The 19,726-nt window shown below is 32.8% G+C and overlaps 1 protein-coding gene and 1 pseudogene across 4 annotated transcripts in view; one reads left to right on the forward strand and one right to left on the reverse strand.

Moving 5' to 3' along the window:
• Positions 1 to 18,332, forward strand: part of LYPLAL1 (lysophospholipase like 1) — a 38,833-nt gene extending 20,501 nt beyond the window's left edge. For 3 of the 4 annotated variants that reach the window (XM_032289262.1, XM_032289265.1, XM_032289264.1), the window contains exons 4-6: positions 15,969 to 16,084; positions 16,946 to 17,182; positions 17,221 to 18,332. In XM_032289262.1, coding sequence (XP_032145153.1) covers positions 15,969 to 16,084; positions 16,946 to 17,170 — 341 coding nt within the window. In that variant the 3' untranslated portion in view covers positions 17,171 to 17,182; positions 17,221 to 18,332. Of the gene's footprint in view, positions 1 to 15,968; positions 16,085 to 16,945; positions 17,186 to 17,220 lie in introns of all 4 variants that reach the window. The other variant, XM_032289263.1, reaches the window with a different exon arrangement.
• Positions 5,550 to 6,405, reverse strand: LOC116559058 (annotated as a pseudogene).
• Positions 18,333 to 19,726: the final 1,394 nt, after the last annotated feature.

Genomic DNA, 19,726 nt, shown 5'->3' on the forward strand with positions numbered 1-19,726 from the left:
TATTTAATTATGAAATTAAAAAGCAAATTAAGTATTATGTTCAAAATAACATTAAAATGTACATTGAAATTCTTTATAGATGAGATATGAGTAAATGAATAAACTTTTTTTGTGTTTATTGAAATACTGTCTGTTGAGTTATTAGAGACAGCATGATATAATTGATAAAATCCATTCTATTCTGTCTTGGTTTTAGTTTCTGCTTAATTAAAAGCAGTGTGGCCTCTAGCACAGTCATATCACCTTTCTGGTCCTTAGTTTCCTCATTATGTTTAACTCTATATTTCTGTGTTTCTATATGTTTCTGTGTTTAACGTTGATATTTAACTCTACTAGAGATAATTTGGAGCATTATGAGAGGACTAGGAAGAGTATAGGGAAGGGAAGCCTGACTAGTCTAGGGGATTATGAAGTAGTTAGAAGATAGAATTCAAAATATGTGAATCATATATCGTTCAGTTATCATTCAATCTTTAGAAAATACTTTTTAAGTCTCCATTATGTGCCATGCAATATTATAGGTATTCAGAGGGACACAGAGATAAATAAAACAAGAACTATCTGCTTTACATATTTCTTACAACTGGAAGGGCCAATGAGGTTCTTAAAGTGGTAACTGTAATGCCAGCCAGGCTATGATGAGTACTCTAATGTGGTATAACTAATAGCTTTTCAAAGCAAATGATAGTGTATATTTCTTTTTATTTCCAAGGACCTATCACAATGCCTGGCACAGAGCAAATACTCAGGAAATCTGCGATGAATAGCATGACCTGTTAGGTAAATTGTCAGTTAGTACCATAGGAATTCAGAGGAAGAAGTAGTCATGCATTTGGGCCTCTAAGAGAAAGATTTAATAGAAAGATAGCAGTGCCATTTAAGATGTGGTGGCATTTAAGATGCACAAATTATTAAAATTTTAATTATTATAGTGTAGAAGTCTAGGTATAGGGAATGATATGAACAGTAAAATAGAAGTAGACAAAGTAATGCTTGTTGTCTTTGTCTGTCTGGACATTAGTTTGCTGACACAAAGTTTGTGTCCAACTAGAAAGTACTTGTTGACTCTGATAACCACAGTAAGAGACTAGAACATGATGGCATAATGGTGACAAAAATGGGTTCAAATCTAAAGTCCACCGCTTCCTAATTGGCTCACCACTTATTACCTACACTTAATTTTGCTACCTAATCTGTAAAGTGGAAATAATAACATGTCTGTTTACTGAGAGATGAGCAAAATAATTGGTTTATTCTAGACTCTCAGTAAATGCTCTCTTCAGTTTTTATCCTTTATTCTGTAGGTATAATAGCATATGTAATTGGTAAAGGATCATTAAATAATGTCTTCGAGTCATAGTTAATTAGAATTGTACTTTGAAAACTTAATTTGGCAGAAGGGTTAACTAAAAGGATGAGAAGTGTGAAACGGGGAAACTAGTTTAATAAAATGAAAGTCTGAAGTGGTATGGTGGCAATAGGAAAAGGAAAGATTAGGATAAGAAATGGCTAAAAAATAAAATTATGCAGTCTTCATAAGCAAAAAATAAAGGAGAAAATATTCTAAGTAGTACTTTTAATGAGTGTGTATTGAAGAGTTTATCACACTGAATGGTAATTGCTGTCCATTTGTCTCTTGCCCATCATCCTTCTTCCTTCCCTGGATCCATTATTTTATCTAGTTCATTTTTCAGTACCAGAGATACTATGCATTTTTCTGCAATATATTATGTTTTAAAAACTCCTAGTATAACGGAATCAAATATTTAAAAAAAATTAGTTTTAAGTTCCAGGATACATGTGCAGGATGTGCAGGTTTGTTATATAAGTAAACAAGTGCCATGGTTGTTTTCTGCACCTGTCGACCCATCACCTGGTTATTAAGCCCAGCATGCATTGGCTATTTATCCTGACTCCTCCTCACCACCTCCCTGCCAGGCCCCAGTGTGTGTTGTTCCCCTCTGTGTGTCCATGTGTTCTCATGGTTCAGCTCCCAACATGCAGTGTTTGGTTTTCTGTTTCTTTGTTAGTTTGCTGAGGATAATGGCTTCCACCTCCATCCTTGTCCCTGTGAAGGACATGATCTCTTTCCTTTTTATGGCTGCATAGTATTCTTGTATATGTACCACATTTTCTTTACCCAGTCTATCATTGATAGATATTTGGGTTGATTCCATGTCTTTGCTATTGTGAATAGTGTTGCAATGGACATATGTGTGCCTGTATCTTTATAATAGAATGATTTATATTTTGGGGGGTATATACCCAGTAATGAAATTGCCGGGTCAAATGGTATTTCTGGTTCTAGGTCTTTGGTGAATTGCCGCACTGTCTTCCGTATTGGTTGAACTAATTTACATTCTCACCAACAGTGTAAAAGTGTTTCTATTTCTCTACACCCTCACCAGCATCTGTTTCTTGAATTTTTAATAATTGCCACTCTGACTGGCATGAGATGGTATCTCATTGTGATTTTTATTTGCATTTCTCTAATGTTAAGTGATGTTGAGCTTTTTTTTAAATCCATAGATATATGTTTTTTGGCTCTATAAATGTCTTTTTTGAGAAATGCCTGAAGAGTCATTTATGACAAACCCACAGCCAATATCATACTGAATGGACAAAAACTGGAAGCATTCCCCTTGAAATCCAGTGTAAGACAAGGATACTGTCTCTTACCACTTCTATTCAACATAGTATTGGAAGTTCTGGCCAGGGCAATCAGGCAAGAGAAAGAAATAAAGTGTATTGAAATAGGAAGAGAATAAGTCAAACTGTTTCTGTTTGCAAATGACATGATCCTTTATTTAGAAAACTCGATCGTTTCAGCCCCAAAGCTTCTTAAGCCAATAAGTAACTTCAGCAAAGTCTCAGAATACAAAATCAATATGTAAAAATCACAAGCATTCCCGTATATCAGCAAGAGACAAGCAGAGAGCCAAATCATGAATAGACTCCCATGCACATTTGCTACAAAGAGAATAAAATACTTAGGAATACAAAGCACCTCTTAAGGGAGAACTACAAACCACTGCTCAAGGAAATAAGACAGGACACAAACAAATGGAAAAACATTCTTTGCTTATGGATAGGAAGAATCAATATCGTGAAAATGGCCATACTGCCCAAAGTAATTTAGATTCAGTGCTATGTCCATTAAACTACACTGACATTCTTAACAGAATTAGAAAAAAAACTACTTTAAAATTCATGTGGAACCAAGAGCCCATATAGCCAAGACAATCCTAAGCAAAAAGAACAGAGTTGGAGACATCATGCTACCAAACTTCAAACTCTACTATAAGGCAGCAGTAACCAAAACAGCATGGTACTGGGAGAAAAACAGACATATAGATCAACGGAATAGAACAGAGATCTCAGAAATAAGACCGCACATCTACAACCATCTGATCTTCAACAAACCTGACAAAAACAAGTCTTGAGGAAAGGATTCTCTATTTAATAAATGGTACTGGGTAAACTGGCTAGCCATGTGCAGAAAAATTGAAATTGGACCCCTTCCTTATGCCTTATACAAAAATCAACCCACAATGGATTAAAGGCTGAAATGTAAAACTCAAAATTATAAAAACATAGAAGTAAATCTAGGTAATACCATTCGCAACATAGACACAGGCAAAGATTTCATGATGGCAACATCAAAAGCAATTGCAGCAAAAGCAGAAGTTGACAAATGGTATCTAATTAAAGAGCTTCTGCACAGCAAAAGAAACTGTCATCAGAGTGAACAGACAACCTATAGAATGGGAGAAAATTTTTGTAATCTATCTGTCTGACAAAGGTCTAATATCCAGAATCTACAAGGAACGTAAACAAATTTACAAGAAAAAAAATAACCCCATTAAAAAGTGGGTATAGGACATGAACAGACACTTTTCAAAGCAGAAACAAATCTTAAATTAAGTTAAATACACAAACAAATATAGTAGCAAGAAAGGTTACCTGTTTGAGCACCTATATTTTCTTAGAGGGGATTATGTCTTAGCAGCCAGAGCGCCCATAAACCTCAAAAAAAAGTCACCTGGGAGAGAAATACAACATAAAATTTAATTTTGCAATGTCTCTTAAGCTCCCCAAGCCCCAAACTTGGGGCTCACTGAATACAGAGAATTTGTTTTTCTATTGCTTTCTTCTTGAGAAAAAGATGATTTTTGAAAATCAGTGCCTTTTGATATCCTCTCAAAGTCTTACTACATTTCTTGTAAATGCACTTGATTAAATCCAGTCTCGTTGACTTTTTCTAATGTTCTAGGGTAGTTTTCTGACTGACAGCATATACAGAAAGATTTCAAAGTTTATTGTAGAAAAGCCAACAGAAATGACCAATTATAGACACCAAAAAAGAAAAAAAAAAAAGCTATTAAAAATTTTAAGAATAGTCTATACTTATATGCATATATGTGTATATAATATATATTTTTTATATATATAATTCAGCTTTCATCATAAGTGACATAAAAACAATATCAGAAATAATTGTTTTGAAAGTATAGTTTAGAATTATAATTTTAACAATATATAAAAATTTACAATAATTTTTATAATGATTACACATTGGATAAATATATTTTATCTCATAATGGAAATGAATATTATATAGAAGTTATTAAATAATTATGAAAATAAATTTAACATTCATTTAAATATCTGTTGCTGTTTCCTTTGGGTTCTTCCAGAATGATTTGTTCTTATTCTTTATCTTAATTGTTAAGGGAATTCAAGAAGATACCCATGTTTATAAAATCTAAATTGACCTTTTCTTCTCTTTTCATTCTAATGTATGAATGTACAACCCAGAAATAGATTGCCAAAGCTATGTTTCAATATTATATGAATACACAAATATGCATAGTAAGTAAAACTATAAGTGAACGAATTTCAGACATTTCCTGTTGGTTAAGTTGAAAAAAGGCTGAGTACATTTTTCCTGGTTCCCATATCCTACCAACACAAACTTGAGCTTTTCACCAAATACAGAGGTTGTTCAATTTGTGTTTTTAAATGCAGTAATCTACTTACACATGGCATGTGACTATTCAAAGTATATATATCGTAATATATGAGACAACCAGAAGCTCTGGACACGAACATATGAATGATGATTTAATTAATCAGTTCTGTCTTCCCCATTTATTTCTTGATACCAAGTAATATGCGTGCTCCAAAGTATAGTCATTCAGTGAAAAAAATGTATTAAATATTTCTTTCTGTTAATGAGCCAGAGGTATTAATATATATATGTGAGTCCCTCAGTTACCCTGTGCAAGGTAAATTCTTTTAGATATGATTAGAATATCTTAAGATAATTGGAAACTTCTCTTTTGTATCTTTTTTCTGAGGTGAAATGAGATACTGTACAGACAAGAAGTATTAGTCTATTCATGAATAATCAACCTTTTACTCAACTTTAATATTGTGTTAGTCTATGAAAAAATTTTATTACACTTCTTTTTAAAATGGCGAAAAATTATACAAGTAATCATGATCAAACCTCTAAACTGGTTAACACTGATCTTTTATTATTGCCTTCAAGTATCCAAGAAGTTCAATTTAAGGTCCATCTGAAGGAATTTAGCACATTTCATTGGCCTCACATAGAAGGAGCCATCATCTTTCATCAAGAGGTCAGTACCACACACATCCATCCCCAGGATATTAAACACCTGGACAGCTAGCAGCTTCCCTTGTTTACTCAGTGAGCACATCATCTCCACACCACCTAGTGAACAGTTGCTTTGCATCCTTCTGTCTATGGAACAACATAACATGGTGCCAACCATACCGCCTCCCATGACAGTGGCACATACATCCTGTCCATGAAACTCTTCGACATACTTCTGGAACAGGTATAGAACTTCACGATAAATAAGGTGGCTTAGATCAGACAAATAAATTGTGCTTATCTTGAGCCAATAAAAGAGCTTTACCTCTGTGACCCCATGTATTCTTCACTACCACTGGTAGCTCCAGTACTTCTGCTTCATCAGTCGTTTTAGCAACATTTTCATAGCCGTCTTAAGAAAAAGCATCTGGCAGAGGAACACCATGGCCAGTCAACTCTTGAAATGTCTAGGACTTACTAGTGCATTTCAGGATGGCTTGAGGTCAGTTCATTAACTGGCATCTCTCTAGATGGTGCAAAACCTTGATGTCACCCAAGGGGTTGATACTCTCACTGCCATTATGTGGGGTAGGCAATTAATTGATCCTTAGACCTAGTTTCCTTGCTTGACTGTCGGCACCACCTCATCCATCACTACAGCCCTAAAGTCCAGTTTCTTCTCACAGCATTTGGCCTTCAGCGTTCATAAGATCTCTAGGGGGTGGTCTACCTGATGCTATGATCTGTCAAAAACCACAGCTGGCAGCCAAAGAGCTACACATCTTGATCTGCTTGCTCTTCCTTGCTTGAATATAAAGTCTTGATTATAGAAGATACTATAAAGGATAAAGGAACAGCCAGGTAAAGAGATATGTGTGGGAAGGTCTGGAAGGGTCCTGAGCACAGAAGCTTCTCTCTCCATGGAGTTGCCTCCTGGCACATGGTGGCAGCCCACTAACCTGAAATCTCTGGATTTTCTTAAGGTCTGAGAGCCAATATGAATTTTGAATCTAATTTTATTTCATTTTAAAGCTAATGATTCTTTCACCTAGCTGAACATTTTTAAGATTCTTGATACGTTTTATCAAATTCCTTTCACAACAAGTTATACCAGTTGATACTTTCATCACCTTTAGTAGAATTAGAGCCTTATTACATTGAATAATATGGTCTTGAAAAAATTTTTTCAAAATAAGTATGCAGGAAGTGTTAACTAATTTTAATTTGTGCTTAATTTATTATTTTCAGTTCAATGATGTTTGACATAAAAGGCTTTTTAAAAATCTGTGTCTTTTCAAATAATTTCTGAGTTTAGGTTTTCTTCTCATTAGAACTTGGGTGAATATTGAAATAAATTTTCTGCTGGTTTTTCTAGTGTGGCTTTTTTTACACTGCATTATCTGACACATCTGGAGTTTATTTTTGTTTCTTTCTACCATATAATGGAAGACTAATTATTTTCTGAAGTACCAAGAGACCCTTGTTAAAGACAGTCTTATTTATATTTCTAAAGCAACAGTTATATGGTCAGGATTTTGTTAAGGCTCTTTGGATTTATGAGAATAAAATTTCTTTTTGGAAGATTTTTTGACTATTTTGAAATTATAAAATCTAAGATTTATTTCATATTATCAAATTTTAAATGGGGGTAAAACGTTTTTTGTGAGATAAGCTAATTAATATCTATAAAGCCTTTTTTTCTACATTGAGATACAGAAACAGACCACAAAAATGCAAATACAGTCATGTTTGTTTTGGTCAACTGTGTAGTTCTTTAACTAGCCCGTGAAAATAAATCTTCACTAAGGTTTACGGAATTATACACATGCCACAAAACACATGTTTCTTGACCTCTAATACTATGACCAAACATTAGTCCTATTACCCCACTTTTCATATGCTGGATTCTTCACATACATTAGGTATTGATTCATAGAGCAAATAGTACTAAAGCCTTTTGTTGCCGTTGTTGTTTGTCTTAGTAATCTAGCTGAATCTCTCATATATTTGGAAATATGGTACAAGAGACAGTATCATCACTCTATTAGAGATGATTTAGGATTATTGGTACATGTGTTCCCTGAGTTAGCACATTTAAATTACAAATACCCTTAAGCTGACATCATATAATATAGTTAAGAACTTGGGTTCTAGACCCAGAATGCTGAGTTCTAGTCCTACATTCCCTACTTTGTAGGTGTCCAGTCTCCTTAGCCTCTGTGTCTTGGATGATAGTAATAATACCTACCTTTTAGAGTTGTGATAGTTGAACTAGTCAATTTGTGTGATATACTTACAAATGTGTCTGACATGTAATGTTGAAAAAGTTTTCCTGCTGTTAATACTTTATACCAGCCATCCCATGGTCACCTAGATGGCAGAAGGACACACTGGAACAGTGGTACCACTTGGAGACTTACAGGTAGCTCAATTGTTTCTTCCCTGCCAGCTGCTTGTTTTTTGTTTTTTGTTTTTTTTCCAGTAGTATATGAGCTATGCTTCCCTCTTTTTCATTGCTCCTAGCTTATTTAAACAAGAGTTACTGTTTGGCATTTTTCTACTAGCTTTTATATTTGTGTACAATGTCTATTAGGGTACACTTAAGTCAGATTTAAGTGCTGTTCATAACATTTTAATAAAGGAGGGATACAGTGGAAAATAAAAGAAAAAAATGCATATGAGATTCCAAACAATTTTTATTAAGTATGCACAACCCATAGTGAGGAATAAAATTAGGTAATTTTGTTTTTTGAGACAGAGTCTTGCTGTGTTGCCCAGGCTGAAGTGCAGTGGTGTGATATAGCTCACTGCACCCTCAAAGTCCTGGACTCAGCAGTCCTTCTGAATCAGCCTCCTGAGTTGCTAGGATTATTAGATGCATGCTGCCATACCTGGCTGGGTTTTTATTTATTTATTTTTTGTTTTATGTAGAGATGGGGTCTCTATGTGTTGTGCAGGCTGGTCTCAAACTCCTGACCTTAAGTGCTCCTTCTGCTTCAGCCTCCCAGAGTGTGTGTATTACACCTGTGAGCCACCATGCCTGTCCAGGCTAGGTTGCTATTACAAATTAATTATAATGCGAAAAACTATCAAAATATAAGATTGAAAAGAAAATATGAAGGTAATAGGCCCAAAAGTTGTTACTCTTATTCATTTTGTTGAATAATCTGTTCAGATATCTGATTTAATATAAGATAATATGTCCTAATGGAACCCTGTCTCTGAGAGTGTAGTTTCATTTGTATAACTTTATAAACAAAACTACTCTCTATCTGATGTAGATAGGAGCCCATTCTTTCTTTGTGGTTTTATTTGATTAGTGGTGTTTTGTTATGTTGAACTCGGTTTTAGAAACAATTTTTTAAATAGTATATGATCTTCCACCTTTTCTAGGTAGTGAGATTATCTTATCTTAGATCAAAAATGATACTTCTCACTAAATTTTATTTTCAAATTGTCAATAAAATTTTAAGTGCTGGAGTACAAAAGACACTAAGAAATTTACAGTTTAGTAAGGCAGATATGGAAGTAAAGTATTCTAATACCGTGGAGGTACTATTGAAGAACAATGTAGAAGGTGTAGTGCAGGCAGCAAGGAGAGAAGTAAATCTTTCTGGGAGTTGGGAACTGCTTCGTTTAAGTGGCAGCTGAGTCTTAAAGAATGATTGAGAGTGTGACTGGTAAACAAAGAGAGAAACATATTCATGAAAGAAAGCAAGGGACACGTTAAATCCTCCCAGGAAATAGTTTAGTGTACATCCCAAACCCTAGCATCACTGAATTATATACAGGAAATGAGTGATACGATCAAATGGGCATTTTAGAAAGATTATGCTGACAACTCTGGAGGGCTGACCAGTCAGTGTGAAGGTCAGGAAAACAGCAGGAAAGCAAATGCAATAGCTCTAGTAAAATGATGAAACGCTAAACTGACCACTATTTTAAGATTTGAGAAATACTAGGATGAGTAAAATTACACTTAAAATTTTAATCGTCTTCGGGGTTTAACTATGAAGACTTTGTTTTCTAAGTTTTCTGTAATGGATATGTACTGGTTTCTTAATAGAAACAATTAGTAAACTTTGTTAAGATAGGAAGAACTCAGCAAAAGGCTCACTACAGGGGATGCTCAATTAAAGGGGGTTCCTTGGAGACATTCATGAATCCTCACTCTGTACATTAGGAATATAAGAAAAATGTAGATTTTTTTGAATTTATTTTTGTGTCTTTATGTTTCATATGATTCTACCAGAGGTTAAGATAAAACTTAGGGAAAACAGGCAATAAAATAGTGACTTTTAAGTTACTTTTCAAAAGTTGGCAATATAGTCATTGACAGAACCAGGATTCAAATTCTGTATTCTAAGAAAATTATTAATAATATATTATTCTGCCTTCTTCTGGCTTTATTAACATATTAAAGTGTCCAGTGTGCAGAATGTAAGCATTTTATTGTTAGTATATTCTCTATCACTGTTAAAGCTTGTCTGGAACTTTTCATTTCCTTCTAGTTTGTTTCTGTGTAAGACAGGAAACTGGAGAAAGGTATATCATTTTTCCCTTGTGTATTGTTGTGCCTAGAAAGTATATGTGATAGTGATAGCCTTAAATTAACTGTATCTTTATTCCACTGGATAGTTTTTAAATTGCCATTATATATCAGTGTTTTATATTTAGATAGTGTTTTAAGTTCTGAAGTTGTTTTCACATACATTAGATCCCTTGGGCCTTGCAGTGGATCAAATAGGATATGATTATTCTCATTTCAGAGGTGAAGAAACTAAAATTCAAAGAGATTCCTGGCTAATAGAGAGTTGGGACTAGAACCCAGGTCCCCATAATACCTTCCTTTATTGGCCACTAGGTGGTGATAATTTGTTGTTAAGAGAAAATATTGATATAATTTAGGCTTAACTTAGGTCTAGGTTGTATAAAACCTGACAAATGATATGAACAGATTTATCAGAATGTTGAAAATATGAGCATATTTTCAGAATTTTGAAGCAGAGAGAATCCGTGCTTCTGAAACTACACTTGAGTAATTTATGTGGATGATCTAAATACCCATCATGACAGAAATGGTTAAGGGAATTATGGCCCATTAATAGAATTGAGTATTATGTAACCATTAAGTACGATATGTGCACACACATAGAAGGCACTCAGTAAGTATGTTTTCAATTAAAAATAATTATAAAATTTTGTAATTCTTTAGACTTTCAAATTAGTATACATGAAAGAAAAAATTTTACATGTCGAGCTAGTTTAACGGTTAAAATGAAATTTAAGAGAAAATGTCACAATTATCCTGTACAGTACAAAATATTGTAAAATTTTGTACATTTTTGTACAAGAAACATTTTGTACAATGGGTGTATATTAATTTTGCAATAAGATTAAAAATAAAAATAAATGAAGGGATAGTTGGAATTCCCAAAATGAAGTCTAGCACCAAAATTTCCAGGCTGCCTTTTTCTCAATTTGTACACAATTTTTTCTAAAGCCTACTGGGAGCTAAAACTTCAGAATGATAGCATTCTTCTACTTTCTTTGAACATACATGTATTTTAATTAAACATTTTATGTTTCTTCAACAACTAGTAAGACTTTAAAGGCTCTGGACCATTGTTCTAAGAGTTTTCCATAGAGGAAAATATATATTTTGTTTATCCCACAAGTTTTGTATGAGAGGAGATATACAAATAAGTATGTTAGTCATAATTTCTGTATTCCCAAATATGAAGAATAATTAAAATAGTACATCAGTTAAGTAAAGGAGCTGTTGAAAGTTAGGATGGTAATGGACTTTATTGTATGTTTAAAGTTCTTTTCAGTTGATAGCACACTTTAATTGTAACTGGATTTTTTTTTTTTTTAGGATTTTACTTTCAGTTTGATTATCTTAATTTTCCCAATATAGTCTTTTTATAGATTGTTTCTGTTTTATTTTATATAAAGAGCTCATAAAGCCAGGTTTATTATTTTTTAACATGTTTTATTCAGCTTGTTAATCTTAAGTGTATGTTGAAATGTTAACTCTTGACATTTTAAATACTTTGCCAGCAACTGTAAATATCCGTTATAATCATTACCTACAATGGATTTACTATTTTGGTATTTACTTATTGAATGGTAGATTTTATATCATTTTTTAGACTCTTAGGTGGAAAATTGAATTCAAATAACTAGTCCTTTGTGTTAAATTTTCTTCTGTTATGAAAAAATACACAAAGTCCCTTTTCACAGTAGTGTCCCATGCTAAAGGTCATTGTATTGTCAAAGACGGCTAGTGAGGAATTACAGATTACCTCACAAAATCATAAATGGGAAAGGGACTTTAGATTAAATCTTAAAATAATAATATTCCAATGAGTATATTTTTCTTCATTGTAACTTTAAGAATTGAACATGAAGTTAAATGTCTGCTGGATGCATTTATGTGTGTTCATAATGACATTTTATGAGAGGGAAATGTTTTCCTTCTCTCTCTCTTTTTTTTTTAAAGTTGTTACCATCAAGGGGCTCTGAAACTACAAAAAGTGATTACATTCCCTGGTCAACAAAAATGAAGTGTTCGTCACTTAATATGTAAAATGTCCTTGATAGGTATGCTTTTAAAATATTTTTTTAATCTAAGTTTTTGCCTACTAATCTATTTTATTTACATTTTATCTTTTAATGATCTTTATGTTAACCTCAAAATTATCTATGAAATACTAACTTTATTTTTGCTTCATTTATACATTTTGAAGCTTTTTTCAATCATTTGTACAGCTTACATGATCTAGAACTATGGTAGCCACTAGCTACATGTGGCTCTTTAGTTAAAATTAAATAAAATTTAAAATTTTGTTCTTTGGTCACACTAGCATATTTCAATATTAATTAGTTACATTTGGCAGACACATATTTCAAGCTCTTGAATTTTTCAGAAAAATAACAACTTGACTCCTGCAGCCTTGGTATCTATTGTGTATGGATTTTTCTTTAAATCATGACTACATTTTCACTTTTTGTTTTTACCCATTATACTTAATTTTGAATTATTTGCCCACACAGCTGTGATTCTAGACATCTGATTTATGGCATTAAAGCTTTTAAAAATTAGACATATGCAGTGAAATTTTTTTTTAGTGGGTCTGGGATTGGGTCTAAAATCTTTTAAGAGGTCAGATTAGGAATGGTGGCCCTGGAGCACACTACTCATTTGTTCCTTGATTTCCTAGGTTTTTTTTAAGCTTTATTTTATATCAGACTAAATCACCAAACACCTGTATTTCCTGATGATAAATGTTTCTCCTTGCAGAGATACTCTTATTGAGTTACAGTTATATTAAGTTTATTTAATAAATATTTATTAAGTACTTTCTATGTGACAGGCACTGTTGTAAGCATAGAGGAATATATTGGTGAATAAAACACAAAAATCCCTACTCCCATAATCTTTAAATTCTAGTGACTGTTAAGTCTTTATGTCCCTGAATTTCATGAAAAGAATCAGCAGCAGAAGTGGCTGTATGTAGAATGTCTGATTTTGAATTTTGTATTTAATAAAGTTATTTCATTAAGGAATTAAATGCTGAGAAAAATTTCTAGTATGACTTGTTATGATTCCATCTCTTAAAGAATATTGCCTTGCTACAGAGAAACTGTTAAATGCCCAGTTGCAAACTTAATTACTGCCCCCACCCTAACATCATGGTCTTTGAGTCTTTTTTTGTTCTCCGTGTCTCACTCTTTGCTCAGATCCCGTCTTTTCCTCTCTTACATCCCCTCTCCCATTTTTGAGGTGTAGTTTTCTTGTTAACAGTGTGTTTGATTTTAAGCAACCCAAAATTATTTTGTAAGTAAATGGGCTATAAGGAACAGAGGGGAGATTGGAAGAGATGAAGGAAGTAAGTGTTTGCTAAGATTTGTACTGTGAACTTTCAGGAAGGCTAGAATTGTGTCTGAGATACAGGGATTCTTAAACTGAAAGTAGATTTCTGTATTTACAATAACTACATTTTTAAAGCTCTTGGAATTTCATTTTTATAACTGATTATTAAGTATTATTTAAAAGCTTGATGGAAACTCTAGAGATTATCTAGTCCATCTCTCTAGTTTTACTATAAATGAAATCCAACATTTTAATTAATTTACTCAAAGACATTCAGCTAGGGAGTGTCACAGGGGGACTAAAGTTTCCTTATATTAAGCCTAATGCTGTCTCTTTGATAAGTTTAAGAGGTATTTGTAAATTACTACGTTCATTAGAAACCTATAACATATGGTTTCTAAATATTCAGTTAAACTTTTATTGAGTTACTGCTACATGCAAAGCACTGTACTCACCACTGGGCATGTAAAGTTGAAACCAACTCATTAGTATACGTACACCAAGAGGGCAGAGAAGACATTTTGTTCAACTAATCATAAGCACTTAATGAAAATTTGATTATTGAAGAAAAACTTTCATACCCTTAAGGGTTTCAAAATCTGAAGAACTGATTTATATTCAATAAATTAAATCTTGATAAGAATTTTATTTTAAAATGTGTTGGCTTTACAACCCCATGATGTTATTACAGAGAAAACTTCAGAAGCAGAGAGAGATCTATAACTAGAATTGTGACAAAAAAAAAAAAAAAAAGAGAATTCTTTCTGTGTACCTACAATAAATGTTTAACTACTAGAAATATTAATTTTGTATATTTACAGCAAGCTGTTCATATCCAAATGGGACATATCAAAGATTTATTAATGCACAAATTCATGGATAATGTAGCCCAGTGGCTTTTAACCTTTTGGAGAATCTTATGTACATTTGGAAATTTTACATATAGTGTTAAAATGCTCATGTTCCTTTCTCCCTCAACATCGTTTATGAACTTCTAATTAGATGTATCTGCATCTGGAGTTATTAGGAGGTATTTTGAAAGAGTCTTTTAGGTGGCTCTTGTCTATGTGGACTACTGCTACTGATGATGAGACCCTATTATTTCTTGCTGGTATGTTGAAAATCACAGATAACTTTTATTCATTATTTACATAGTATGCGCTTTTTTAAAATGTAAACTTTGCCAGACTGGTAATCCTCTCTCAGGTATTGTATTCTGAGTCCAAAATATTATTACTTGCCTACCCCAGATAAAGTAGTCCTATTTTAATAAATATCAAGGAATGGTAGAAAGGATATTAAACTCTGTTGCAAAAGATCTGAATTCCAAAATTACTATTAATAGCTCTGTATCTAAATAATGGGCACAACCTTAAGCAGGTCACCTAATCTCCTTGGGCCTCAGTTCCTTTCATGTATAAAAGATTATTGTAGTAAATTCAATTTATAGTCTCATAAGAGCTCAGCTTTATACTTCGTTAAGTGAAAAAAAATGCAGACTGAAAATTAGGAGATTTGAATTCTACATCAAAATATATTTTTGTATTTTCATGAGTGTGTGGCTACATGATTAACATTCTATATTTATTTTCTCATGGAATGTAATGAGATGTCATTTAGCTTTCTCTCAAGCTTAGGAAAGTCACACTGAGTCAGTGGCTTGTTGTCAGCCTTGAAATCGCCATTCTCTCTGCTGACGTCACCTCACACACCTGTCTCCATATTCTGTGTTGGATGTGTTTCCTCATCAAAGTTCTCCTGAACAGGAGGGCCTGTGTATTTTAATCTGTATATGTGACTGACATAGAGTTTGGTACATTAAAGAGACAATAACAGTTTGACTAATGTTTTTTTTTTTTTTTTCAAACTTTGGTTTTAAAAACTACATATAGACATGCATGTTTTATTTTTATTATACCACCATAAGTTAGTTTCCAAAATAATATTGTAATCCAAAAACATGTTAACTAGCTCCCCAAATTTTATATCATTCTTCCTAATTCAGAATTCACTAAGCATCTGTTTTACACCAGATACTAGAAACATAACTCCTCATGGAGCTCACAGCTTGGCAAGACAAAAAGGTGCAAGTTATTAATTGCAGTGTGAGGATTTCTGTGACTGTAAACAAAATATAAGTAGATATTGAGTATTAAGTAATGCTTGTAATATGACTCATTTTGAATTATGATAGATATTTTACTTGATGAACATGATATATTTGTTTAGTCCTAGCTCCTTGTATAGCACAACTCTCTTTACCAGTGGTGACATCGATGAAACAGGGTTATTTATGCATCACAGGCCTTTTTCTATGAGACTTACCGGAGACAAAATTTCTTTTTAGCACTCTATCTCTTTAAAGGTCTCTAGATATTTTAAAAATATTTATGGAAAATAGTTATATATCCTAAATTATTTTATGCATTCTGCTTTTTCTGTTAAGTGTGTTTTTGCTGCTTCTAGGAGGATTTTCTATGGGAGGATGCATGGCAATGCATTTAGCTTATAGAAAGCATCAAGATGTGGCAGGAGTATTTGCTCTTTCCAGTTTTCTGAATAAAGCATCTGCTGTTTACCAGGTAAGTTCCAGATTTAAAAAAACAAACAAAACTGAAGAAAAAAGAAATATATACATGTTGAAACTAAAACAAAATTGGTAATAAAGCTGTAAAAACGCATACAGCTGATGTACACTTTACGTAAATTGAGCATTCCTGGAATTCATGGCCAAATAAGTCATAGTGATTAAATTCCAGCTGATTATTAATGTTTTGGAAATGCCCTGTACGAGAAATACTGTTAAGCAAAATGTCAAAGAGGAAGGTATAAATATGTGTGTGGTTGTGGAGAGCATATATATAAATTTTATACGTATTAAAACTGCATGATGGTTATAGCTGGGTTTGCTTATTGCATCATGAACATAAAACAAAATCAATTACATAGTTGAGAGTTCTTATTCAGCAATATCCTCACATATAAATATGATGCAACTTCAATTATAATGTTACACCTTCAATATCAGAAGTGGAGATGATAAAGCAAATATAGAATAGAGAACTAAAATGTAATTGTCCCCTTGATTGTACCGTAGCTCTGTACTACTCCCTCCTTCCACATTGTATGAAGAGGTCTGTCTTCCCAAGTCACTCAGTTTCTTCAGGAAATGATTTGGCCGTTTTTGAGACATCCTCTGTAGAGTTAATGTAAGTGACATACAGCTACAGCTTAAGTGGTGCCAGGAACCAGCTAAGCCCCTAGGCCTGGCCCACCAGTGTATACCTCAGACAGCACTACCTCTGTCTGTTGTTCTTGTGTTTTTTACCCCATTAGTTATCGAAGCCTTGGTAAAATTGGAATTTTCCTGGTCTCTCTGATTTCTAAGAATGATCATAGATGGAATTTCTTAAACTTTTCTGTCTTTATATCTTCTTCTCTAGGCGCTTCAGAAAAGTAATGGTGTACTTCCTGAATTATTTCAGTGTCATGGTACTGCAGATGAGTTAGTTCTTCATTCTTGGGCAGAAGAGACAAACTCAATGTTAAAATCCCTAGGAGTGACCACCAAGTTTCATAGTTTTCCAGATGTTTACCATGAGCTAAGCAAAACTGAGTTAGACAAACTGAAGTCATGGATTCTTACAAAGCTGCCAGAAGAAATGTAAAAACAAAAATGAGTGAATCAAGAGTGATTGTTAACATACGTGTAATGTCTTTGTGAAAAGTGATTTTTACTGCCAAATTATAATGATAATTAAAATATTAAGAAATCTCAATTTCCTGACTTACTTATTATTAAAATGCTTATCACTGTAGAGAGTAGCTAGTCTTATTAATGAAAATCAATAGACAAACATCTGTGCATAATTTTTCAGACTCAATTCTGCAAATATTTGGAAACCTTTTAAGTATTTAAATGTTTAAATTTTTGAAATAAAGTATTTTTAACTAATATTAATAAGGACAATGAAAAAACATGAAAGGACTTAGGATAGTGTTATTTTATCTTTTCTACAACTTTATTTAAATTACCTTTCCAAAGATATTTGTGTTCATGTAATTTTCCACAGAATAACATTAATATTCTATAAAGCGATTTCACATTATCTCATTTGATCATCACAAGAGCTTTGTGCAGTAAGCTGAGTAATTGTTATTGGTATTTAATAATGATGATAGAGGGGTTAAAGACTTTCCCACAGCTTCCAGGTCAACACAAGAAATTCAGGTTTCCTGATTCTCAGTGGAGCTCTATTCCCTGTTAACCCAAATTACTGCTCTGCTTTAGGTCTTAATCTTATCTGTAAAATGATACTAATAATACTTATCCTATGGGATTTTTATTGAGATTTAAATAAATAAACAAATAGCTGAAAACCAGTACATGATAAACACTCAATAAAGATTAACCATAAGGAGAGTCATCATCTGGTTCCAGGAATATATTGTTAAATAATGACTGAAAAATGAAATTGTATTACTTCAATGAAAATACTATAAATAATATTTTCATATATTAGTTGGTTCTCTCTCAGGCATATATCTCATTTTATTTGATCCTCACAACTTTTTAAGTTTGGTAAAATGTACATTATCCCTATTTGTGTAAATAGAATCATGCAATGTCTGCCTGCTTGCATTCAACAAAATTATCTTGAGATTTTTCCATGTTGTGTGCATTAATAGTTCATCTGTTTTATTGCTCAGTAATACATTGTGTGGATGTATCACTATTTGTTTATATATTCACCACTGACAGATACTTAGGTTGCTTCCATCCAATATGAGGCTGTAATAAATAACGCTGCTATGAATATTCATGTAAGAGTCTCTGCGTCGACCTATGTGTGTTATTTTTGTTTGGTAATTAAGTAGGAGTAGAACATCTGGGTTATATTTTAGGCATACTTGCAACCTTCCAAGAAATAGGCAACTCTTTGAGAAAATAATTGTGCCATTTTACACTCTAGCAGCAGTGAATGAGAGTATTATTGCTCTAGATCCTTGCCAACAGTCATTATGACTCATCCTTCAATTTTATCTATTCAATAAGTATATAGTAGTAGTATATTGTGGCTTAATTTGCATTTTCTAAATGAATATGTTAATCAGTTTACATGCTTATTAACAGTGTCTCATCCTTATTTCGTAAAACGAGTATCTTTCCTATAGTGGAAATACTTTTGCACCTTTGTCAAAATCCAGCTAGATCTTGCCTGTGTAGTTCTGTTTCTGGGTTCTGTCTTCTGTTCCACTGATTGATGTCCATGCTTCAACCAGTATCACACAGTCTTAATTACTATAACTATATATAATCTTGAAATCAGGGAGAGTAAGTCCTCTCAATTTATTCTTTTTCAAGATTGTTTTTGACTATTTTTGTTCCTTTCCTTTCCACATAAATTTTTAAATAACCTTGTCTGTATCTACAAAAAAAATCTTGCTGGGATTTCGATAGGAATTACTTTATATGTCAATTTGGGGAGAATTTGCATCCTTACTATGCTGAATCTTCCAGTCTACAAACTTGATATGTTACTCACTTATTTAGATACTTCATTTCTTTCATCAGTGTTTTTGAGGATTTCTACATACAAGTTCTGTATGTTTTGTTAGATTTATACTTGTGTTTTATTTTGTAATTGATTTAAGTGGTTTGTATTACTATATTCAGTTTTTGTGTGCTTTTTCTCTAGCATATTGAATCACAATTTTTATATGTTGGTCTTGATCTTATAGAGCTCAGTTAATTTTAGGAGTTTTTCTGTACATTTTTAGGATTGTTATGTCATCTACAAACTAAAACAGTGCTGTTTTTTCCTTTCCAAATATATGCCTTTTATTTTCTTATTACACTGGCTAGAACTTCTAGTACTATGGTGAACAAGAGTGGTGAGAGCAGACATACTTGGCTTGTTCCCAGTCTCCAGAGAAAGCATTCAGTCTTACATCATTAAATATGTTAGCGATAGTGTTTTAATAGATGCCCATTATCAAATTGATGATGTTCCTCTGTGTTCCTGCTTTTCTGAGAGTTGTTACCATGAATGACTGCTGAATTCTGTCCAATGACTTTTTTGTAACAATTAATATATTTGTGATTTTTCTTTTTCAGTGTGTTACTGTGGTGCTCAATTTTGGCATATTGAGTCAGTCTTGCATTCCAGAAATAAACTGCCTTGGTTATATTGTATAATTCTTTTTATATATTGCTGAATTGT

The sequence above is a fragment of the Sapajus apella genome, unplaced genomic scaffold (genome assembly GCF_009761245.1).
Source record: "Sapajus apella isolate SASKATOON/1434 unplaced genomic scaffold, GSC_monkey_1.0 scaffold22, whole genome shotgun sequence".
In the NCBI taxonomy this organism is placed as follows: domain Eukaryota; kingdom Metazoa; phylum Chordata; class Mammalia; order Primates; family Cebidae; genus Sapajus; species Sapajus apella.